This window comes from Apteryx mantelli, chromosome 2, assembly GCF_036417845.1.
Source record: "Apteryx mantelli isolate bAptMan1 chromosome 2, bAptMan1.hap1, whole genome shotgun sequence".
NCBI classification, from domain to species: domain Eukaryota; kingdom Metazoa; phylum Chordata; class Aves; order Apterygiformes; family Apterygidae; genus Apteryx; species Apteryx mantelli.
The window spans coordinates 123,878,479-123,904,425 of record NC_089979.1 but is presented as its reverse complement, the minus strand read 5'-3'; the positions used below and the strand labels follow the sequence as shown (position 1 = coordinate 123,904,425).

Sequence of the window (25,947 nt, the reverse complement as noted above, 5' to 3'; positions counted from 1 at the left end):
AAAGCAGGTCTCTGTCCTCCAGGTACTTCTTCAGTACAAAGAAATGTAAAATGCAAAATAAAAGAAGCCTCAGTTAAAAGCAAATAAGTGAAGACAGTGTGACAAGAGAACTTATGTGCTTATTTCTACTGCAGGCTGTTTTTAAAATATATTCTCAATAATAAAACATATCTGAACTAGTTCAGCTTCCAAAAGGTAACATAATTTGGACTCAATACAAGTGGATCTAAAATGAGGATGCATGAAGATGTGCATCCCCTTCCTCATAACTGGGAATAAACCCTAGAACTCCTAGACAATATTCACAATACCTATGTACTAGAAGCAACTATACAGCAAGTGATTACTGAATACCAAAGACAATGTGGTTTTGCAAGCCAAGCAAAATATTGCAGATCAAGAGCATTGCCCTTACAAGTAATTTATTGACTTATTTTTCCTCGTCAGTTCTGCATGTTATAGTTTTGGTCTTTCTGGTGAAGCAAAGATATCAGAATAAATTCATTCTGGGGGTCAAATAAAATTTTTGTCCTGAAATAAATTGGTGTTTTTTGCAGTAAAAGTGTACTTTCTAGTTAAATCTTGCAGTGAAATCAAGTATTGGTACTTCATGATGAAAATTGTATGTTATTCATTTCAAAAGCATTAAAGTAAAATGTTTCAACCTCATTTTTTCTGCTTAGCTTTTTTAAAGATGAAATAATGTGATGGATTAAACATGAACTGTCATGTCATTACACATATGTACTTTTCAGAAAGAAAAAATAAGTATGTTTTGTATGAAAAAAATCACTATTTAGGACACCAGGATTCAGTTCCAAAAATGTATGGGCTGTCCTGGACAACTCATACAATGCTTATATCCCTCAGGCCCCATCAGAATAAGCCTCCCTTTTCTATTTACACTGCAAACTGCTCAGGGCATAAATTTAAGAGCTAAGATTACATTAGCAACTATATACTTCCTAGTACAATAAGATTCTGATCTCCATTGGGACCTTTAGATAGCAAAGTCAGAACTAATAACATCTCTGTGCTAATCCAATCATAAACTCTTAAAGTTGGAGGGACAGGTGAAAGAAAAGAACCTCTAAAAAGATTAACTTGAAGAAATGCATGAACATAACTGTTTCCGCTCAGGCAGTTTGGATAGATTTTATTCAAAAACTTTAAAACTAGCCAGATACTTTCAATTAATTTAAAGAAGAGCTGTCTAAAGATCCAGCAGATTTGCCCAAATGCTTTATGCTGGGTTTGGTTTGCTACCACAGCCAATCTGCATTCAGATATAAGAAAGTGGGAGCTGCAGAGAGCCATCTCAAAGGTTCACAACTGCTCAGCTCAGAATGAATTAAAGCTGTGAGAAAAAGCTTTGACATACAAAACCTATATATGGTTGCTGGTAGATATTATGCTGTGGGAAATCAAGTACAGCAGATCTCCACAATATCCTACATGTATTCTACTTCAGGTTCATGTACAACCTATTCTCGTATCAGCAGTTTGCTCAGTTCAGTTCAAGAGCAAGAACCTCTGTTTTCCTTCTGACAGCAAGAGAGCTTCTGCAGGTAAATTTACCATCAAACTTTCCCACATAGCTCCCATGCTTCATATCATACACTGATGACAAATTTATTGTACCAGAGCCCCATGACATATACAGTCAAATTATATAATTTTGCATCCACTGAAAAACAAAATTCATTGTTGAAGTTCTACAATGAAAACAAAAGCTTTTTTGTTTTGTTTTTACCTCTTCTGAAGTGAACAGGACCAGTCTTGGCAAGCCTGAAAGCCCTTTTTCCTTTATTTCAGGGCAAAATTTATATCTAGCTAAGTTCATAGCATACATATTAGAAACAGAGCCACCTGCAGAAAGAGACACACAAACATCATATTAGTTACAGTCCTGGCACCCATCCTGTGTCTGACTGATCAGCAAAACAATAAAATAAAAATAAATGATAGAATTAGCCTAGAGACACATCCATCATAGTTTACTTCCCCCACAAAAGCCTACAGATAAGAAAGAAACTTTGGGCTCTGCAGCATGCATGAAAACAGACTGGGTTTGAAGCCTCTTTGGGGGTGCTTTCCAAAGAGGTAAGAACTGTGACCCAACAGTCTGCACTGACAGAGAACACCCTTCACAGCTCCTTCTGATTTATACTGAAGCAATGCCAGCTCAGCCACCTGTGCTGAGCTCAACTGTGGTTGTACCTTACAGAGCAGAAGAAATCTCTTGAGCAACCAGGTCTCAAAGTATTAAGGGGAGAAAAAGTCTACCAAAAAAAAAAAAAATGGTGAGTGGGAACTGGAAGTTCTGCAGGGTAAAGGGAAGCCCAAGGACCTGGACAGGGTTTCTTCACTTAAAAGAACAAAAAGAAAATAATAATAAAAAAACATATAGAACTAGCACAAAAAAGCACATCTTTTGACAGGATCCTGGTAAGTTTGAATTAAGCAATTCTGCAGTAAAACCAACGAGTCTACTGAAAATACACATCAAAATCTGAGTCAAAAAATAATTCATAGTCTTAATAAATTTTACCCCACAAGTTTTCCAGGGGATTCTAGTTTATTTATTTTTCTACTACTTACATGTAGAATAGAATTACTGGAGGGTTTTTTTTTTTGTTGAGGGAAGGGGTGGAAAGGGTGTTAAAACCATTTACTCATTTAATTACCTTGCTCTCCCCCAAATTAGATAGGAAAGCTTCACATCTAAGCTAATAATTTGGTATAGGAATAATCTGGAAAGTAATATCATTATGCTTCATTACCACACATTGTGCTGGAATGCTCCTTTACAGAAAGTTTGAAAACTGACCTATCAAGAAGCTTAAGAAATATTGTTTGGTTTGCCTGTTCATAACATTTCAAAACACAGTTCCAGGCATACCTTGTTTTATTGAGCTTCACTTTATTGCGCTTTGGGGATATTGCATTTTTTTTTTTTTACAAATTGAAGGTTTGTGGCAACCCTGTGTCGAGCAAGTCTGTTGGCGCCATTTTTCCAACAGCATGTGCTCACTTCATGTCTCCGTGTCACATTTTGGTAATTCTCGCGACATTTCAAACTTTTTCATTATTACTATATCTGTTATGGTGATCTGTGATCAGTGATCTTTGTTACTATTGTAATTGTTTTGGGGCACCACGAACCGTGTCCAGATAAGACAGCGAACTTAATCGATAAATGTTGTGTGTGTTCTGACTGTTCCACCGACCGGCCGTTCCCATCTCTCTCCCTCTCCTTGGGCCTCCCTGTTCCCTGAGACAAACAATATTGAAATTAGGCCAATTAATAACCCTACAATGGCCTCTAAGGGTTCAAGTGAAAGGAAGAGTCGCACGTCTCTCACTTGAAATCAAAAGCTAGAAATGACGAAGCTTAGTGAGGAAGGCATGTCGAAAGCCAAGACGGGCCGAAAGCTTGGCCTCTTACGCCAAGCAGCTAGTCCAGTTGTGAATGCAAAGGAAAAGTTCTTGAAGGAAATGCAAAGTGCTATTCCAGGGAACACACGAACAATAAGAAAGCGAAACAGCCTTATTGCTGATATGGAGAAAGTTTTAGTGGTCTGGATAGAAGATCAAACCAGCCACAACATTCCCTTAAGCCAAAGCCTAATCCAGAGCAAGGCCTGAACTTTCTTCAGTTCTATAAGGGCTGAGAGAGGTGAGGAAGCTGCAGAAGAAAAGCTGGAAGCTGGCAGAGCTTGGTTCATGAGGTTTAAGGAAAGAAGCCGTCTCCATGACATAAAAGTGCAAGGCGAAGCAGCAAATGCTGATGTAGAAGCTGCAGCAAGTTATCCGGAAGATCTAGCTAAGATAATTGATGAAGGTGGCTACACTACACATCAGCTTTTCAATGTAGATGAAACAGCCTTCTATTGGAAGATGCTGCCATCTAGGACTTTCACAGCTAGAGAGAAGTCAATGCCTGGCTTCAAAGCTTCATGGCCAGGCTGACAGTAAGAGAACTAGAACTGACAGCAAGAGAACTAGAGTTAGAAGTGGAGCCTGAAGATGTGACTGAATTGCTGCAATCTCATGATCAAACTTGAACGGATGAGGAGTTGCTTCTTATGGATGAGCAAAGAAAGTGGTTTCTTGAGAAGGAATCTACTCCTGGTGAAGATGCTGTGATCATTGTTGAAATGACAACAAAGGATTTAGAATATTACATAAACTTAGTTGATAAAGCAGCGGCAGGGTTTGAGAGGATTGACTCCAATATTGAAAGAAGTTCTATTGTGGGTAAAATGCTATCAAACAGCATTGCATGCTACAGGGAAATCTTTCGTGAAAGCAAGAGTCAATAGATGCGGCAAACTTCATTGCTGTCTTATTTTAAGAAATTGCCACAGCCACCCCAACCTTCAGCAACCACCATCCTGATCAGTCAGCAGCCATCAACATCGAGGCAAGACCCTCCATCAGCAAAAAGATTATGACTCGCTGAAGGCTCAGATGATGGTTAACTTTTTTTTTTTTAAGCAATAAAGCATTTTTTAATTAAGGTACGTACACTGGGTTTTTTTAGACATAATGCTATTGCACACTTAATAGACTACAGTATAGTGTAAACATAACTTTTATATGCACTGGGAAACCAAAAAATTTGTGTGACTTGCTTTATTGTGATATTCACTTTATTGCAGGGGTCTGGAACTGAACCCACAATATCTCTGAGGTATGCCTGTACATTCAAAGGAGTTAAGCTCCTGATGCTCCCACTAAGATAAACTTTGGCACCCACAAGTGATAGGCAGGATACAGAGTGTCCTCACACACCACTGGTTGACATCTGGTACTTAAATCAGCTCCTTGATTGTCAATAGATGACTCAGTCCAGTAAAACTGTTCCTATTGTTGTTAATAAGATCAGGAAGGGCTTCAGTTACAAAAAATTAATTTTCACATTATTTTTCAGTGTAGAAGTGTTTTCATTCAGCTGCTGATCAGATTTATAGAATTATTACTAGAAACACATTAGAAGAGCCCGGATGAAATAGTTTTATCTGTGCATCATTGGATTTTGCATGCATTTGCAAATATTCTACGTGAATCAAATGTTCATAGAATTACTGTATCTGCTGGTTTATAACTCAGGTTGAAAATCCGAACTGTTCTTACCTGGATTAAATATGCCATCACCCTCTTCCCAGCCTATGAACTCAATCATTTTCTTGATGACCGCTTCTTCCACTAACAGAAATACAGGAGATACTTCATATGTATATCTGAACAAACAAAAGCATTGTGATTGGTATTAAGACTATAGAACCCCTGCCACAGAATGCTGCTAAAATTAAATAAAGAGGTTTCTTGCACCTTTCTCTGATGTATCAGAAACTGACAACCATCAGCAGTAAAACTCTAAACTAAATATACTATGGATGTGATGCAGTAGAGCAATTGCTCAGTTCCTGACAGCATCACATTGATGTATTCCTTTGACAGTGGAAGTGTCAGAATTTGATTTTAATGTAGGTCACATGCTTAAATTTCAGCTTTTTTAACCTACTGCAAGCAACAGTTACATTTTTGTTTAGGCTTTATATCTGCAAGTAAACTGTAGACAGGTAACCATTTGCATTCAACTCTGTGCAGAGTGCTTCAAAAGAAATAAACACTTAAGTCTGATAAATTCATTTTTATTCACTAAGTTAGAAAAAAGTCTAGGTTTAAAAGAGTTGGAAAACAAAACAAAACAAAACAACAACAAAAAAACCCACAGATCTTTCCTCTTAAACCCCACCTCACAAACTAGAAAAAAGGCCTCATTTGCTTTGCCAAGTTTCGGGTGAGCTATTTGGCCAACCCAGACCATTCTCTTTCCCAAATTCCTGCATAATTCCTACCTCCTCTATAACACTGAAAACAAATCAGGAGGAAAAAAAAAAAAAAAAAAAGCTGCAATTCCAAAAAGCATGTTTGATGCATCACCAAGACGACAAAAAAGTACACTTACACACTTGGGTTCAGTGCTTCTGTAATGAAACGAGCCGCTAAAGAGTAATAATCTATTCCGGCATAGAGCTGATTGAAAAATCTTGGATGACCTGAAAATACAAACATGAAAAGCAAGCATTGATAGAATATACATGAAAAGAGAACATATCACAAGCCCTCTCAGCTGAACATAGATCTCTGCAAAGCACAACAATTCATCCTACCATTCTCTCAGTATTTTCTGGACTTGTTTTCCTTTTCTTAGGTTAGACAGTCTTTTGAAAGTAAAATTTAAAAGCATTTTCTGGTCCCAAAACAAGAAGAGATGTTGTTAGTGCACAGAATGAATGGGGTTTTTTTGTAAATTTTACAAATTAAAAAAAGAAAGTGATCGACAACTGAGTACACACAGTGGATTCTAACTGTGGTCTATGGGGGCCACGATGGACATTCAGCCAAATTTTGCTAAGCTTCAAAACACAGGAACCTGCCAATTCCAGGCAGCTCTGCCTGTGATCCCCACAGACATCTGAGTACTGACAGAGTGAGGCAGTACAGGAGTTTGGAAAATCTTGCTGTAGACTTAACATGAGAAGTTCATAGAAAGCATCTAATTGCCTTGAAACACTGGAATATAACTACACTATGAGAGAATTCTAGTCTATTGCTGACTATTAAAGCAAGTCAGCTCAGCAAGAGGGTCACTAATTAAATTTTAACCCACAGCATGGTACTTTTACGTGCAGAAGAGGGTAAGCTGTACGACTTAATGCATATTATACCTGAGGCTTTCATAAATGTTTCTACTTATATTAAAAACCATGTGCAAAGCATATTTTTCTATTTTTAATGTCCTTTCTAAGGTGACACAACGTAACAAATGAAAATTTGAAGACAATTTACAAAAGTAAGAAACAGAACATGTTCCAGTACCTCAGTAATGCTATCTGCATAAAATTAGTGCACTGATCCTTTAGATCAGTAATGTCACTTTTCAGTAGTTTTCAAAGGTGTCAATTTACTCTCAAAATTATTTTTTTGAGAAATTATTATTTTGTAGCAACAGTGACTCTGGCAGGGAACAAACCCAGGAAATGGGCAACTAATTATATCAAAGGTCCTTCACACTTTCCAAAATACAGGCTAAGCTATGCATCTGAAATCCTGAGCTTCTGATATACTACACTATTTCCTGAACAGATGTTATTCATCTCTTTTTGCTAAGATCTAATTATATAGTACATGCTGCAGGAAGGTTAGCTGTAGAGTGCTAATCCTGCAAAGATGTCATGTACAGTCTCTGAAACACTGCATACTCTTCTCACACTGTCTGGAACAGGAATTGCTGCCTATCAGCAAATTAACACCCTCTAAGACTATTGCTCAATAGAGAGCAATAGTAAATGTAGAGTAATCACTGCTAAGAATGCAGCCTTATTTGTGTAAGGGCAGTGATGGTGACTTCACTCCTCCTTACTCAGACAGCAGAAAGTCACACACAGTGGTCCTTCTCCTGTCTGTTCTGCTGAACTGTTATATCGTACCTGTCTAGAGAACTTTCACAAGACTTCGGCTATATCTACCATTAATGTTAATGCTTAAGCACTACAGGAATTAGTTTTTGATTGGTTTGCCGTGATTACACATTCCAGTCAACCACAGACGCCTCTGGTGATGAGCATTCAGTCAAACAGCTGAAGCACAACCAAATGTTTGCATACATGTATACACAGGCAGAAGACAGACACTCATACCTCTGGTTTCCTGAAAGGTAACGAAACTTCATATAAATTATCCTGCCTTCTTACATTACTGTACAACAAAATAGATCACTAGAAATCAAATTCCTACTGGTTTTGACGCTGTATTGTATAACATCTTGACAGAGTTGCAAGAGCTTCTGATGAGATTCTCCAGTGTCCCTCATTTCCAGATCAAGAATCATTTTCAGTGTTTCAGGGGCCCGCCATTCACAAACCTAATGATGGGGAGGGGGGAGACACCAGCAATGATCAGGTTAGCCAAGAGGAAGAGTTATAAAGGTACTACATAAACACCACAGTCAGCACTGGTTTCAGAAAAACTGTTTGTTGCAGTGTAGCATGCCACCTGAAAATGTCTCTGATAAAATGGTCTAATTGGGATCTCAAGTTTTATTGCATCTCAGGCATCCCCTGACCTTGAATAAGGACTGGGGTATGGATGGCTGGAAGGAGAAGACAGGGAGGAGAAGGTGTACCTGCTGGCATGCTGGGATGTAAAAAGTCAGCTTGGAGCCTGAAAACCAAGCTACCATGCTCATGACTGTATATTCTAGCTAACAGCAAGAGCCCTGCAGTCGAATTCTGTCCTTAGCTAAAGGCCCAGCATTTTCAGGTGTTGTTCTGCCAAGGGGTGGGAGCAACCAGTGCACACCCCCAGGCAAGCGTGCTTCATTTCAGAGCCTCTCCAAATACACCCTCGTAAGCAGGGGGTTCCATGAAACCCAGAGGAAGCTCATAGTGTTGCCTTTCCGCAGTGGTGCCACATCCACTGTTCCTCCTTCTCTAATACAGTTTACTCCTAAGGAATAAAGAAACTAACTCATCCCCCCCACACCCAAAACAAAAAACTGCATCCATTTGTCAACTCAAACAAAGTGACCATCGTACTTCGAGATGAAGAAACAGTTTTCTTGCAAATATGTATGCTAATTATGTTATTAGATGGTTCTATAATATGATCTTTTTTGATTTGGAAGGATATCTCTTTCATTTCAGAGCCAGACACACACTAAAAGCAATTATGATGCCTTTTAAAGTGCAATAAAATACAGCTTAGAAAAATCAGATTTATTGCTCATTATATCTGTTACAAATTTTCAAAAACAAAGACTTTACCTTCTCTGTTACATCCTCAGCTTTCTGGATTACTTCTTCCATTATAATCTTACAGGCCTCTTCCACAAACTTCTCTCCTGCTTTCGAGTCCATTATTGGACCATTTAGGACAACTCCATCCACCAAGACAGCATTCTTCTTCTGGAGCATCTCCTGTTTGTAAATACCAACTGTAACACAAATAACTCTCCATTAGAGTGAGGCCGGGCCAACTAAATCATAAACTAGAAAATATTCTCCCACTGCTGATGATTTACTAGAGGAAAGAATTCACATGGACTTTTCACACGTACAAGAATCCTAGGTTTTGGTGGAAGCATCTTTACAGACAGAAAAGCTACTTCTATTACTTTAAATCTAGACTGTTATTATATAGGCAATAATAGCCTACTGTATGCTACCTACTTTCTGTAGCATACAAAAGCATGCAAGGCACCTTCCAAACACAGAGGAAAATACAGTTCTGGCCTAGAACACAGTACAGGTAGATAAACAGAGAGAGCATGAGAAAAGAGGCATTCTTCTTAGCTGAAAATGCTTCCTTTCACACATCATCCCTTCCATTCCCCTTTTTTCAATGAAATAATTCCCAGCTTCTTTTCCCATATCCTCATGCTGCTCCTTCCTACCAGCCAGTTCTATTGCTCTGAGCTGCCTGCATCCTTCTCGAATTGCTTCACTGACCCCTTTTTCACTCCACAAAGATAAAATCTCTCCAGACTGCTGTCAATATCACGTACCTGTACTCCACTCCTTTCCGACTTTATCCTATTAAGTGACCTCATTCACTTATTACAGCAATTTAGCGTGCAGATTATCACTTCTCCCATGATGATGTCTTTCTTCCCCCTCACCTTCGTCCATGGGATGTACTCTTCTGATGTATTCCCTAAACACATTACTACTTCCTCCTTTACATTACTTCTGAAAGGACACTTCATCTAAGATGCCTATAAGACACTAGCCAACTACGGCAACCACGTATCTATTTCATGTATTGGTTTCATAAGGCAAGATCAGGACTCCAATTTTAATCAACTTGAGGATAAAGAGGAAAGTGAGACATTCAAAGATATCAAGGGAACAGGCTGAGACATCTGAAACAGTATAGTGCTGAAAGGAGAAGCAGTAACTTATATATCAATATTAACTGGGTTACAGAGAGCATCTGTCCACTGATCTCTCCCTAGAAGAGCTACAATATAAGAAGCCAGGCAGCGGTGTCTTGGAGAGTTTTCTCCAGCCTCTACAGTGAGGATGGTGAAAGGGTAAGTATGTCTGAAGGGGTAAAGTCCATGACCATATGACCTTTATCTGACCTTTATCTGCTTTGCTTTTTGCTCCAGTTACAGAGTGCAGGAGAAAGGTAGGTTTTTTTGCCATGGGTCTATACAAACAACTGAATTTCCAAAAGACTACAGGACAGCATGAAACACATTCACAATGCTTACCATAATTACAGTTCCCCATGTGGAAGAGGCTACATAAGGAAAACAATACTGCCTAGAAAGGTTTATAACTTTTGAGGGTCCACTGACTTAAAGAAACACTGTCAAACCCATCAGCTTGTACTTACAGATGATTCAGTAGTTCTTTAGTTCGCTTCCACTTATTAGGACAAATATAACAAGATCAAATTCTAACATAAGATGGAACCTCAGGCTTCCCATAATTTTGGCAACAAAGATGATGCCCAGCCTCCGCCTTTCTAAAACTACTTCTAGTTTTAAGCCAAAGGGCAAATATGCTAAGTTTTGATGGACAGAAAACAGCCTTCTGCACATTGTTGTAGAAGAGGCATATGTGTTCATGTGGGACATATACAGAACTGGCAGGTAAGCAGCATTCCATCTTCAACAAGCAGAAGGAAAATCCTGCGTATCAGAGAGGTCAGTTCCCATCATGCTTCCCAGCAGGGGCATCACACAGAAATCGCAGCTTTGAAAAAGTCTTAGAGGTTTCTTTCTGAAAACACAAGCTAGTAGGTCGACCTTAGGAGACTTAAAGCACCAGGTAATAACAAGGAATGGGAAAAAATTAGCTCTTTGGGCAGACAGAACAGGGACTATTTTTGGATTAAGAGTCAGTTTTTCCCTTTGATGCATGTATAGCTCCCTTGAGTGCTAACCAGAGTTTAATATAAACACAAAAAAACTCAACATACTCATCTCCTGGAGATAACAGTATCTCCAAGTACGTCAAAGGTGTTTTGTCTCTACAGAACAGAGGACAGGATCTGAAAAAGCTGTATGGGGAAAATGAGTATCTCTCACAGAACACAGTCATTAATACTTCCCTTAGTTACAGGAATATCCCAAAGAAGAAACAGTGGAGGGGAAGAACCCCCCCCCCCAAACTCCTCTCTTTGCTCTACTCTACCCTGGGATCTCTACTAGAATCAGAGCTGCGCAAAAGCTTTCCCTGGGTAACTGCATCAGTCCTATTTTTAATACTGTTGCACAGAGATGTGATACTAGTACTTCCTTGACTTTACAATAACCTCTTCAGGGATTCTGTGGAAAGGATCACTTTTTCTACCACTTCTTTGGGGGGCTGGGTGATGGGCACAACAACAGTTCAATATTTGAAGCACCTCTAAATAGTTTTACAGTCTCCAGCAGACTTTTTGCAGAGCCAGAGGAAGAACACACCATCAGAAAAATGGTTGATAGCCTACCCCTACACCCCACACATCTGTTTTGGACCTCAGACAAAGTCTGTGAAAGAAAGGCAAAGCAGAGGGGTCAGAGGGAAGAGAGGGGAAAGAGCCTTCATTTCAACAGCAATTTGCCTGTTGAAGGCCCCAGTAAAGATTTCATGAAATAATATGCCTTGCAATTATTTGATCACTTGCTCCATAACTTTTTGGTTATCACTTACCATTTCAATCTGAACTTGATCAGCTAAACTCTGCCCAGGAACATATCATAAAACTATTAATGTAAACTGAGAGGAACAACTAGTTCACAGTCAACAGCTCAACCTGGCACTAAACATGTACTCTCTCTGAGGTAAAGGTCTTCAGATTTTGCAAACCACTGCTAGATGTATACACCATTCCCAACTCATTATTTTACTGCAAATCTTAACAATAGTTAATGTTCTACTTATAACTGATTTCTGATGTTCTTATGAGAGTCCCAAACTCTTCTTTACTTAAAAATGTGTTACTTTGTTGCAGCAAAACCTTGAGTAGGGATAAAAAACAAGTAAATGATAAAAATATGAATTTTTAAAACAGAACCTATTGTTTACTTTTTTTAATCTCTTTTTTAAACAAATCCTATGACAAATTATGTTTTAGATGGGTGAATCTCCAGAAACATTGAAGTTTCACTTTTAGTGTCACACTACCCATGTTAAATTGCATGCTTTTTAACACTTTCTCAGAGGTCAACATCTAAGCTATGAAACATACACACTATCTGATTATTTGTAAGTATTGTCCCTTAAAAAAAAAAACTCAAACTCTCAAATGCTCAAAAACATTATTTTTCAAGCACTTTAGGCCTTTTACAGATCTGTCTCAAACACCCCTGATTGCATTAAGAGACCTCTTTACAATCCACATGTAATCTGCATGTAGAAAGAGCATCTTTCCACATGCAGCTCTTGTTTTCCAAAAACATGGTGGGAAAACAATCTAGAGGTGCGGCAGCAACAAATATATTCTTTTGCATTTAAGAATATAGAAGCAAAGTCCTAAGCAGACTCAGCAAACAGGCATCCAGAACGTGTATCAAATGCAGTTTCAGCTAAATGGCTCCAGGCTTGAAACGGAACTAAAACTTTACTAAATGGGAGTGCTTTAGATCAGAGATTAAGGACTATTGACTGTTCAAGATAGACTTCTCCAAAAGAGAAGGCTTGATCTTAGCTCCAGTTGAAGGTAATTAGGGATTTAACCACTGGCTTCAGCAGAAGCAGGATCACACCCATAATTCTGACCCTTCATCCCGAGTGAAATATTCTGTTGCAGCAACTGAAGGATTTTGAACTAGCATTCCAATTTTAAGATCGATATTATTTTCCCAAAAGAAAACATAAATTGATCAGAGCTGAAGCAACATACAGAAAAATAAACATTTTTCAGATGTTTCTATATCTTTATGTAAGCACTACCAGCTATTTAAAAATCTGCATCTGTGATTGCATAAATATATGGAAACTTTCACTGTTAAATTCTTGCACTGCAATAAGAAACTCTAGCCTTGTACTTGGCACATTCTGACGACATTTGGAAAAGTATAATAAAATGCCCAGACAGATTTACTGCTTACAAGGAAGGGACAGAAACAGAAGGGGGTTGTTGTGAAAGAATGCTTGTGCTTGAATGTCAGAGCCAAATCCTGCTCAGTTTACACTGTACTAGCACCACTAACTATTCAAGTGAATGAAAAAGGCTGACTTTTACCAAAGCTTGATTTCTGCTTTGTAACAAATGCAATAATAATTGCCAGCCTTAACCAGAAACAGATTTTAAACTTCTCATCATGTATGATCTAGTCATGGTTCTTCTTTCAAAAACCAGAGTATACTATCTGTGTGTGTAGAGCAAAATAAAATGAGTGAACTTCAAACTCTTCACACCGTCATGTTTAATGGATTACTGTCAGTGCCATACTGTATGTCACTCTACTTTTACGATAAAATACATGGTTTCTTAGCAAACCAATTTCCCAAGCCTGTTGCCAAGTAAAACAGATGCAGCTTTTTTAGAATCCAGTATTCAAGTTGATCTGGCATCCTGGTAAAGCCACCCAAGTGAAAAAAGTATGCACAGGTATGGTAGGGCTCATGCGATTGCTCCTATACTATATGGTCCTGTTTCCTAGGTTTAGGAACAAGGCCTGTGGACAGCGAACAAATTGGGGGCCTCCTTTCCAAAGGTCTGCAACAGCCCCCTGCACACAGGAATCCTCTGACTGCAGAAATGCAAAAGTGACCTTCATGGAGCATGACCTGAGGGAGAGAAAAGCACGTGTCTGGCCTCAATAGCCCCTCAGCAGGCTCTTCCAGCAGACCAGTAGCACTAAAGGGCAACAGTACAACAAATGAGTCCTTTCCTCTGTCCCACACCTGAATTTACCATTCTGAAAGGAAAGGCTGGGAGGATAGAGAGGATCCTGAACAAGATTCACAATGATTAATATCTTAGCATGGACCTTGGATTCCCCATCAGACCAAGGTCCTGCCTTCAGTGATGTTCCCAGAATCCTGAACAGGCACCGTATCAGTCAAATGCTCATAACATGTTGTGCCCAGTCACAGCCTGCTGAGTGCTTTCTACACACAACAGTACTACGCAGGACTGACTTTCTTTTTTAAGGAAAAAAAAAAAACAGAGAGAGAGACAGAAGTTAAGAAACAGGAATCTTTATGCAGCCAAACCTCAGGAATAGATGTTAATATTTAATAATGACATTTTGATGCCCCAACCAAGTAACTGAAGGAGTGATTCATGCTGTAGTATTTCCAATTATGAAAACAGGCTGTGGAAAATTGGAATTCACCTTGATACAAAGCTGAGAAATGGCAGTTGCCAACTATGAAATGGAAATCCTAACTCCCTGACCCCAATGAGATTCTGCTGGCTCACATGTTCTAACTTTTAACATTTGCCAACAGCGTAGAAAGCATCTCAGATACAAAATGGCTTTTATTTTTAAAGTTTCCACATTAATACTGAACACTTTGTGCCTTCTTTTTCTGTGAGAAAGTGAGTATATTTGCAATGTACAAGTCAATCACAGGCACTGTGCCTGGGATATCAAGGTCTGTAACAACTTCAGGGGGTTGAGATGTGATGGAAATGACCAATCTATGTGTGACCCACATAAAATATAAAGAATCTCTCAAATTTCTATGCTTCCCACTGGAAAAAAATGACATGAAAATACAAGGTTTTCTTCCAAATGGAAGTCCTGCAACTTGATTTTAAAAGCAACGCATGACAGCCTGCAATTTCATGAAAGAACTATATTTTTAGCCATAACATAAAAACAATTTTTAACTCCAGTCTTTGAAAGTTCAACTAAGAAAGCAGTAATTTAATAAAATAGAGCTTTCTGTGATTCAATAAGAGTTCAAATGTAAAAATAAATGAAGAGAAAAGTTTATTTTCTTTTTAGGAAGTTTTACGTGTACATTCAAGTTACAGTCAAAACAACTTTTTTTTTTTCCACATCATAAACACTTCCTTTTTTTTTCCCTACAAAGCATTTCCAATTAACTCTTCACTAATTTATGTGTACATTGCTCTGAGATAGATACGCCCTTATTTACTCATATGAGGAAGTTAGTGCATAGTAAATTGGGATGTACCTTTCCAGCCCACTAGGTCCTCTGAACTAGCTCCTATGTAAGTATTCTTAATCTATTAGCATACTATATGCAGCAAGGTAGTTTAATCCACTTTCAAAAATGGAGTAAGCTGCCTTGCACTGACCTGTTCTTGTGCAATGCAGTTACTAGATTGTAAATTCACATTTTAAATTTACCACTCTAATTTCCATTTTTTTTTAAATCCAAAGTATTCTAGCTCAAAGACCTACTTTGACACTGGGCAAATCATGTAACCTCTGTAGCTTGGTTCTGCTCATGCAAGATGGTGATAAAATTACTTTCTCTTTAATTTTCCATTGTATGCACATATACATTGACAATTTCCTAAGGCAGAAGCCAAATACAGTGCCTAACACTGGGCTGATGAGCACAGGCAGAAAAAAAAACAAAAAAAAAAACCCCACACACATACACACAAACCCACAAAGCACAATAGTCATTTCTGGCTTTCTCTTGGAAAAGCAAAGGCACAGCATGCCAGTATGAGTCGCTCAAGGGCTCCCTGGAAGGTTAGTAGCAGAAGTAGAAACTAGTCTGAACTAATAAAGCTGGAAGATGGATATTGTCATGTATGGCTTAGTACACACTCCAGGGCTCCATGGACCCCCAGACCATTGTAACATTGCTGGTCTGATCAGCAGAGACCAGTTGCACAGATGAGAACCTCGGGAGGGCTCTGCACATATTGCTTTGCATTTGTGCCAGTCCTGCTTTTCTGAGGGGGTTTTGCAAAACCACTCCTGAGGTGGTGGAGGCCAAGCTGCAGGGGTGACAACACACACCAACGAGCCCCAGCATGAGATGCTGGCAGTCCTCTTTGAGGGCAGTGGCCTGGATGATGCCTGGCAGTAGCAGAGACCAACCATGCCATGCACACTAGAGCTCACCAATGACGCCATGTGAGCCCCAGCCAGCTACAGCAACCGAAACAGGCCCAGCTGCAGTCACTGCACCAGCTGCAGTCTGGCTGCACCTGTAACCCATCTTTCATTTTTCTCTAAGTGATTACAGGCAGAAGGTGTACAACTTTTTTCATTCTGACCATGCCAACACTTTCCATCAGTCATTTCAGATCAGCAACAACACCGCAACCAAATACCAGGTATATATCGCATTTGTTGCTCACTTTTCCCTATTCACCAAGTTACACAGCTTTTTAACGTGTTAAATTGCATCAAAGGGGGATCAATAATCCCTGAACAATGGAGGAGGTCTGCATGAGAAAAAAAAGTTTAAGCAGCTCAATGAGACACAAGCTGTCTTGCCAGTGTAAGTAGGGGAAGGAAGCCAAGCAGCTTATGATACCACCTTTCTTGTTGAGACCCTGGCATTTGCCAATGGATAAGATCATATTTCTGAGGCTTTTCAGATTGCATAAGGTGAGATATGACAAAGGGCAGGGACACCCAAGCCTTACAGCCAAAAGCTGTTCCAATTATCTAGATTTGACCAGCTCCTTTATAGAATTATTTCCGTTTCACTGACAAAAGACCTTGGTCATTAAGAACTACTTTCCTCATCATATTGACAGCATTGATGACCCCTGGTCCAGTGACTTTTTTTTCTTTAAACATGCCTCCAGTCACCAACATTTGGCAAGTTTTTCACTGAGGAAAATCAAGATCACATACACTGAACAAACAGTAATACAGATGGACGTACATTTGAACCAGGTCAAAGTCACCACTTATTACCCTTATACTAACCCTGATTCACTGTATGTTTTTTGACAATACCCATCAACAAAAATAACCTCCACCGACATACCACAAACAACAACTATCTACCTTTTAAATTTATTTAAAATAATTGCACATTGCATAAACTCATTGCACATGCATAAACTCCATTAATGCTAAAATATAATAACCTGCATGCACAGACTGAAGAATAAAAAAAAGGGGGAGGGGAACAGCCTCAAGTTAGCCATGTCTGTCTCGAGTCCCCTTGAGCTGCTAATGCTTTACAAACAATTGTCTCCAACATCCTCTAGAGTTTGTGACAAAAAGATTAAAAAAAAAAAAAAAAAAAGGCTGCAAGAAATCTAACTTTTGTTTTTTGCAAAGCCTGAAGAGGTAGTTCTGTAAACATCTGGTTGAACACTGGGGCTAACTCTCAGATCTGACTATGGGGGGGGGGAGATCAGAAAAATACAAATCCATGTATTTTAACGTGCCCATATTTTGTGCTTAGAACACGTGCTAAGTGTTTATGGAAATACAGATGCTCCTTACAGAAGCAGGCAGCTTTAAATACTTAAGGCCAGGGGAATTAAGGCATATGAAAACTAAACTATCTAATAGGTAAAACCAGCAGAATTAGCATTCAACAAGATCCCCTAATGCATTACAAAGTAACAATTCTTGGCTGTATAAGTGACAACTTAAAAGATGCCTTAATCAAAAAAGAAGAATTATTTGTTTTACTTCTTAAGTGTCAGATTAAGCTTTGTTGCTAAATGTTCATTAACCAACAATAAAATTTCATTCATTTTAAATATAATCAATGTAATCACATAGAATGGCTTTGTTTGATGCAAACTTATTTCTTGCACACCTGTGTTTCCCTTCTTCCAATGAACTGATTTTATTATTTTTTTATAAGATTCTAAGATACAGGAGAGAAACTATTCCTCTGCCCAGACCAGAAGACTAACCACAGTGTCACACTACCAGAGCCTCAAAGTCACTCTAATTTTCAGTACGTTTACCATGCTAAACATTACACCTGTCTGAGGTGACACTGTCATATATGAAGTAAACATTTGCCGATTCATCTCCCCATTCTGCTGGCAGACTTAACCCACATAACTCCCCAAACATACCGCATATGCACAAAGCAGCATGTGATCCAGAAGGCAGCATACTGCATAAATGCTGCCTGCTCCCTTCCTCTTTTTCCAGCTCTGATTCTATTTGTTGTACTTGATGAGCCAGTAAGGACTTGCTTGAGACTCTGCTTAATAAACTCAGCCTTTATGCCCCACAAGGGAATATCTCCACTCTTTTTTTTAAGCACATAACTCTCCAGGCTTTTTCCTTGCCAGAACAGCCTTGGAAAGCTACATTGATGCCAAATGACAGCTATGATTGAAAGACATATGCAGTCTGAACTGGCTTCTGCAGCTAGGAGTGGGAATCTGCAGCTTGGTCCCTATCCATATAGGAGGGTTTGCTATCGCTTTTGTCAGTGGAGGCATAGCCTAAAGAATCCTTGTGCTCATCCCTGCACAGCCAGCAAGGCTACCCTTGTGGATAGCAGTGATAATCTCGGAGAGAAATTAGGCTAAATTAGCAACAAGCGAGATGAACTTCACAAATGTACAATTTCACACATGCAAAAAGTGTTAAAAAAAAAAAAAAAAAGTGTCATTCCCCAGGACTGCTCCTACTGCTTTCCTGACCACAGTAGCCCCTGCAAGGATAATTCGATACACTGGGGAACACATCCATGTCTCCACTGCAACTGTACCCACTTTGCCAGCTGTTCCAGTTGTGCAAAGCAAAGATAGTGCTACTGCTGCTCTTCAGTCTCTGCCTCCCAGATGTTTTTCCACACAGGTTTAACAGGATCCAGCTAAGAGCATGTAAAATTCATACAGAAAGGAGAACTACCGCACACAGCAGCCCAGAAAGATCTATTTTTTTAAGGTAGATTCATGCTTGCTGGAAAAAGCAAAAAACCTTCAGCAGGCAGCAAAGGCTTTACCACCTCAGGAACTAAACAGTCCTATTTCTCCAACTACTCAGCATGTCATTAGCAAAATCTTTCCCCAAGTCCCCAGTCACCTGAATCCATGAAATGGCTACACCCAACACCACTAGCAAAGGCTACAGTGCAGCTCAACTTCCTTCAGCACCCTGCTGAGGGGAAACACATTCACCAGACAAAGCCTATGGTAAAACACAGCAAATCAACAAAGTTAAAGGCAACAGAGGATGGGGAGACAGACTGAAGAATTTCTGATGAGAAAGTATGTAGAAGTTATAGATGCTACTCATGAGCAAGGCAGAGAGCCTGAGAGGCTTGCAGCAGCAGGCATGGGAATGTATTTGCACTAGGCACATTCTAGCCCTCACCAGCACAAGCAAACGGTTTTGGAAGGAAATCCATATCAGACTTTTGGCAGCATACTTTGGGCAGCATTTGAGCAAGAACACTAATACTCAGTCAAAGAGAACACCAAGATCTCCGCTAAAAGCATCTTTGGTGTTGTCTTGACAGAGGAAATTAAGATGAACTATAAATGAAATCAAATACTTTTGGAGCTGCTATTCACATGCTAAAATGTCTTAAATGACTGTGCACACTAGAACATACTTTCCTGCACACTAGAAGTGTCATGTAACTTTACTAATGCTCATTCAATTTATAGCAAACCAAACAAGAGGGAACCATCATTCTTAAACATTAAGTGCCTGAAATTTCTCCCAAATACATTATTTTATTTGGAGATTTCCCCCCACTAGAGTGCTAACTGCTTTGCCCCCCACCCCAAGAATGTAAGACACAACAAGATAAGCTAGAATACTTTCTCAACCTGGGAGTAACAACTTTAAAAAAAGTCTAATAAAACATGTTTCTTTTAGTCTTACAGTAAGCATGGATGAGGAGATCTCGCTTTGGAAGAAGTGGAGCAACTCTTATCAAGAATAATGTTCTTGTGGGAGAGGGGACTGCCATCTGCCAACACTTACTATTTTTTGACTAGCAATAGGTTTCCTCTCACAAGATCAGGGAAGTCCTCATTTCCTAACCTTGCAATTAATGGCATATTTGAAACCTAAGCATGCCACAATTTATTCTCTGCCATCTTCTAAGCTTCTCCAGAAGCCTCATTATTAGCTATAGGTCTTTCATGTCACCAAGGTTTACAAACATAGTAAACTTTTGTTTTTCATTATGTAATGATGCAAGATCTTCCTGTTGATGCAGGTTAGTAAGTTAATTTGATAGTACATTTATAAAGTAGGATTAATTTCTCCCTTCCAAAGACATTTTGCTCCAAAGCAAATCACTGTATTGCCATGCCCATTTTATTCTGGTGCCTGAGGGGGAAAAAAGAAAAAAAAGGCACCACTCAATAAATGATCATTTATTTCAACGAAAATACTGTACCACAATGCTTTTTTACAGTAACTGTTGCAAGCGCTATACCGTATTAAAGCATTCTGGATACAACACTGCTGCACTTCAACGAAAGGAAGATCTATAAGGATATAGGGCAAGAGATTCAACAGGCAGCCTGTCCGCTCATCTCCGTACGTTGCTGCGGGAGCCGCTGACCCTTCGGGAAGGCAGCCCGCACCCTCTCGGCCCGCAGCGGCGAGCCGGCCCGGCCTCCCTTCCCCGCCGCGAGGCCGCCGCTGCTCCCGGCGCCGCGGCAGGCGCCCGTGGCTGGGGCCAGGCCGCAGGGCCAGCGCAAGCCCCGAGGCGGCGGGGGGAGAGGCGAGGGGCCCTGCCGGGGCACGGAGCGGGCGAGACACCGCCTCCTCCCTCCCTGCCTCCCTCCGCGGGAGCCCGCGGCGCGGTGGTCGCCCGGGTGCCCACCCCTCCCGGCGCTCAAACGAGGAGGAGAGAGCGAGCAGGCGGCTGTGCCCGCAGCGGTTACCCTCCATCTCGCCTTCGCAGTGGGAGCCGCCGCCGCTCGCAGAGGGCGCCCGGTGCAGACCGGAGCAGAGGGGAAGGGAAGGGAAGCGAAGGGAAGCGAAGCACCTCCCCGCCGCGGCCGCTCCCGCGCCGAGCTCGTCCTGCGCTGGAGCGGGCACCGCGCGGAGCCGGAGCTTTCGCCCACAACCGCCCAGCCCTGCCCGCGAGGCGCCGCTTGCTCAAGGCCGCCTATTAATATCCTCAGCGGCGCTGGCCCGCCGCCAGCCGCGCCCCGGCGCGGCGGGGGGGCGGGCACCGCCGGGCACCGCAGGAGGGGCCGGAGCGGGGCGCAGGGGGGCGGGGGGGTTTCCTGCCCTGCTGCCCCCGGTGCGGGACGGCGGTGAGGGGCAGCCAGTGTCGGTTGCCGCCTGCGGGCGCCGTTATTTCCCCGCAGGGCCGTTGGCCGCGTGTGGAAAAACAACGGTCGCGCGGGACGGCGGACCAGTGTGCACGGAGGGGACTTTAAAAGTGCGGAGCGTGACAGAAGAGCCCATCGGGAGGGAAAGAGGCTGCCTTTTAAATTAGCCCCCAAGGAAGGAGGCCCCTGCTCAGCCGGGAGACCGCCGCTGCCGGGGGAAGCGCGCAGCGCAGGCGCCGGGAGGGAGCTCGCGGCGCGTGGGCGCCTCGTGCCTTAGCTGCGCAGCGGGGCGGGGCCGCGTGACCGTTAACCGCGGGCGGCGTCATGCCTCGAACCCGTAACGGCCGTTAGAGGCGTCCGTGAGCCCCGCTGGAGGGCAAGTGCGTGGTTTGGGTGAACCAACCACATTACTGGTGAGGGCAGAACATGGCAGCTCGGTTATGGGTTACAATACCGGCACGATGATTCAAATCTGTTAATACCAGGCTCGGGGTTTGGGTGAAGCCATTTCTCTCTGGCAGTTGGCATCACAGATGCTACGAGTAAATAAGGAGAGAGTTTTTAATGTCGGCGAGTTGTCCTGCTGCCTTAAGTGGGGAGGTTGGTCGTGGTGCTCCTGTTTGTGATGGAGTTTCTTCTCAGTTTGACCCCCAGAATGGCAGCCTGCTGTGCAGGTGGGTGCTGGTGGCAGGTGCAGAGGCGGCCGGCACTGTCTGCGGTGAGCTCACTGTCAGCCAGCCCAACTGTGCTTGCAGGCCAAGCAAGGAGCTAGCGGGGCATGGCCAGCCGGTACAGGTGATCTTCAGGTCTCTGCAAATTGTGGCGGCCCTCATTAGTCTGGTTTATTCCAGGGTACCAGCCCCATTCAGTGCTGCATATGCATTCTTAATTCCAACCCCTTTATTTCCTCGTAAGTGTTACTTTTTTAAAAAAGGAAAACAAGCTTTCCTTTTTTGACAAAGGGTGTTAGTGTTGTTGTAGCAGGAAGCTCTGAAGTGTCCAAAATTTAACTACCAAAGCCCCCAAAAGCCCATGTTTTCCACTAAAATTCAGGCCTGGTTAAAGTTGGGTGAAAACTTTTGGAAACTGCTAAAACATCAGGGGTAAATTAAACATTTATTCATGTGTAGTGTCCTAACTTTCCTTGTTTGTTAGAAAACAAATGTAGCCCTTGTCTAACTTCAGTTACAGGCTGTGCTGTTATTAAGGACTTCTACCAGTTGCAGAAGGTAATTTTGTAGCCCAGTAGATATCCTACCCTGAAACAGAGATAAGTATTGGAACCTCATTAGATAAAATGGCAGATATTGTTAAATTAAAAGTTAGTAGTTGCCTGGAAACAAGTGATCATAGCCTGATTACATTCACCATGGGTAAAGGAGGGAGAGTGTCAGTGAAAACTATATATTTCTGGTGCTTCAAAAAAGCTCATTTCCTCAAACTGAAGAAAACAGTAAGTGAAGCTGACAAGACAAAAAGCATTTAGTGAAAACACTAAAAGGGGGGCATTCTTAAAGACTTTATTAAATGGCCAAAAGACTATGATTTTGCAATCACAGAAAACAGTAACTTTCCCTTAAAAACTCAAAGGTGGTAGTTAGAAATAAAATGGAAAACAAAAAGAAATTGATATAAATTACAGTTGATATAAATTGCAAGTTACACAATATGGAAAATTGATAAGGGAAGTTAATAGGCAGGAAGACCCGGTGGTTGTAAGAGCTGAAGACAAATGAGACATGTTAAGTGTGTTAAGAATAAAAGAAAATCCAGCAGTGATGTTGGCCCATCAGTAAATGGAGTTCGTAAGTGTTTTTGTGCTGATGCAGAAAGTGTAAATATGTTCATTAAGTACTTCTGTACTACAAAAGAAACAGACAGATCTCGTGAAGACTATGGAGAACTGTTCCAGCCTGTTAGTAATTAAGAAAGATAGAAATCATGACCATTCTCCTATCAGCAAACTTGCATAACTTTTACTCTGAGTTGTAGAACAGATATCTGAACTCCTTCACCTGCTGACATTTTAATAAACTTTGGAATACTTGCAGAATTCCAAAGGTGTGCTCATGTTATACCATTACTCCAAAAAGGGTAAGTGGAATGGCAGGTAACTACAGGCCAACACCAGAACCCTATATAATAGTGGGAATAATGGTTTTAAGTAAGAAAGATTTCAGTGAAAGAAATCAAAATAATTCCAATCAAAATTTTTTTATGAAGACCAGGTCTAATCAAACTTCTCTAAATTCATTCTTTGACAAGACTGCGTGTTTGGTTGATTGAAGTGCATATTGATGATTTTAATTCTTCAGGACAGTGTGAAAGAAAATGTAGTACCCAACAATATCAGTAAGGCACATGCTAAATTGACAAAGAACTGCCTGACAGTAACCTTTGTCAAAGTGGTACGTTTCTGTGAAAGGGAAGTCATTTCTGAAAATGACACAAAAATTGGTGGAATGGTAAGAGTAATAAGGGCCAAGCAGTCAGGTGAATAATCTGAAATGAGTAGCAAAATTGGCCTAGTAAAACAAAATACGTTTACTATAACTAAATCCCTATAACTAGTGTGAAGGAATGTAGACACTACGTACAGAAAGGGAGACAGCACTTGCTGAAATGGATTTAGGGGTTGTAGTCAACAACTCGTCATAACCTCTCAGTGTGACACTGGTAACAAGAAGAATTAATCTGCATCAGGGAGTAGGAAGTAGGAAGGTTGTTTTATCTATGGATATATTGTTGATGAGACCAATCCTGTATACTGTGTTCCTGTCCATATTTTGAAAAAATTGCGGAAAAATTGGAGAGGGGGCAGATTAAGAGCTGAAAATGTGATTTGAGAATTGAAGAAAAATGCTGCTAAGTGAGACTTAAAGAGCTCAATCTGTTTATCATATCAAAAAGATTGACTTGATTACAGCATGTAAGTACCTCTATGGAGAAAAAATACTGAATTCTGAAGGGCTCTGTAATCTAGCAGAGAAAGGCATAACAAGAAGCTGTGGTGGAAACTGAAGTCAGACAAATTCAGATGAAGTGCACGATATTTCTTCTTAAAGTGATGATTCATCACAAAACAAACTAACAAGGGCACAAAGAAATTTTTAATGGTTTGATGTCTTCCATCCAGAACAACGTGTCTTTTTGGAAGCCACATTTTAGCCAAGTGCAAGTTGCTGCCCTCCATGCTGGTACCTGTATGAAAATTAATGACTTAAGATACAGAGGAGGTCAGACCACATGGTTAAATTGTCCTTTGCGGTCTTACTTCATTATTTATTGTTATACTAAATATAAGAAGAGGTAGCTACTGGTGAGCATCTGCTCAAGATGATATTCTTTATCAACAGATTGCAATCAGTCTCTATGAAAAACATGACTATGCTGAGTGTGTAGGATTTTAAGTGATCACAGTACAAGAGACATTCTTGGTGAGCAGAGAATGAAACATCAAAAGATGAGCAACATTAGTCGCCTATTTTCATTTGTCAGTGCACTAAGCTGACAAGATTTCAATTCATCTGGGTCACAAAGGAGCTCAGAAGAGCTTAAGGAGCAGCTGAAGGAAAGGACAGAAGCACAAATCCATTAGAAACCCAGCCCATCAGACTTAGATAATGTGATAATGAAACTGCAAGCTTTGAAACTCTGGCAGACAAACTGGACAACTAATTCTATATGCAATATTACACTAGTCAATATACATCAGTTTTAAATATTTATATGTTTCATGCTTAACTCATGCATAAGTGAATCAAGTTACCTCACCTGAAGCTATGATCCCCCATAATGAGCTCCAGTATGCAAGGAAGACTAAAAGGTTTGACACTGACAAGTAATACCCAGCTCTCTGAAAGCAGCCAGGACCACACAAGTGAATTATGTTGCACATAAACTATTGAGAACTACATTTAAACATTAATGAACCAACATTCTTCTTAAATTGCCATATTTGGAAGGATGCAAACCTGCATCTTCTCTCTTCGGCTCACAAATTTGATATGGTAATATTTACATCAATGTCCTCTCTATTCTCATTATCTGTCCCGCTTCCTGAAGTATGATACATGAAGACACAACCTTTTCATCAAATAAGGAACCTCTAAACTATGCAAAAACCAATGGCCTTAAACAAATAGTTAGAACAAAATGGTAGAATAACTGCATCTTTTACTGAAGGAAAAAAGAGAGAAAAAAGTAGGAGAGGGAGAGTTTTGGACTTAGCCTATAACCTTTTTTCAGTGCCACTATCCCAAAATTTGAAAAGGATTTTCCAAACAAGAAAACAAGATTATCCAAATGGAACTCAGAGATTCTGAATTGCCTAATTTTGGTATACAAACCTCAACACCCTATGGATGGTTCTGACTGTTAGAAATTATTTAGAAAAATGCTAGACCCTTTAGAGTGTCTTAAGACAGAAGTTTTCAAAATCACCAGAGACTTTTGCAAATCTTGGCTCTTTCTCTGTCTGTTCCCCAAGAAAAGCTATGGGCTCCATTTTTAGAAATACAAAGAATTCCCAACTCCATATGGAGTAAACAAAAGCTGCAGGATCCCTGTGCTTGTAAAAATCAGATCTTGGGGCATTAATAATTGAAGTGTCATGCTTACCTCTGTTGGTATCAACATCACCTGTGGAACTCAAACATTAGTAGTCTAGTGCCGGTAACTGAGACAGAGAAGAAGAAGCATTAGCAGGTTGAAGGGCATTCATTACCTTTCTGATGCCTAGAGGAATAATGTTGCTGC

General features: G+C 40.6%; 1 protein-coding gene across 3 annotated transcripts in view; it reads right to left on the bottom strand.

The window, feature by feature from the left end:
• GADL1 (glutamate decarboxylase like 1) overlaps positions 1–20,977 on the bottom strand; it is an 86,078-nt gene extending 65,101 nt beyond the window's left edge. For 2 of the 3 annotated variants that reach the window (XM_067292463.1, XM_067292464.1), the window contains exons 1-6: positions 20,898–20,977; positions 8,838–9,007; positions 7,810–7,936; positions 5,978–6,068; positions 5,140–5,246; positions 1,754–1,869 (exon numbers count right to left, since the gene is read on the bottom strand). In XM_067292463.1, the coding sequence (XP_067148564.1) occupies positions 1,754–1,869; positions 5,140–5,246; positions 5,978–6,068; positions 7,810–7,936; positions 8,838–8,987 (591 nt within the window). In that variant the 5' untranslated portion in view covers positions 8,988–9,007; positions 20,898–20,977. Of the gene's footprint in view, positions 1–1,753; positions 1,870–5,139; positions 5,247–5,977; positions 6,069–7,809; positions 7,937–8,837; positions 9,008–9,577; positions 9,594–20,897 lie in introns of those variants that run through there. The other variant, XM_013950718.1, reaches the window with a different exon arrangement.
• Between the last annotated feature and the right edge of the window lie 4,970 nt (positions 20,978–25,947).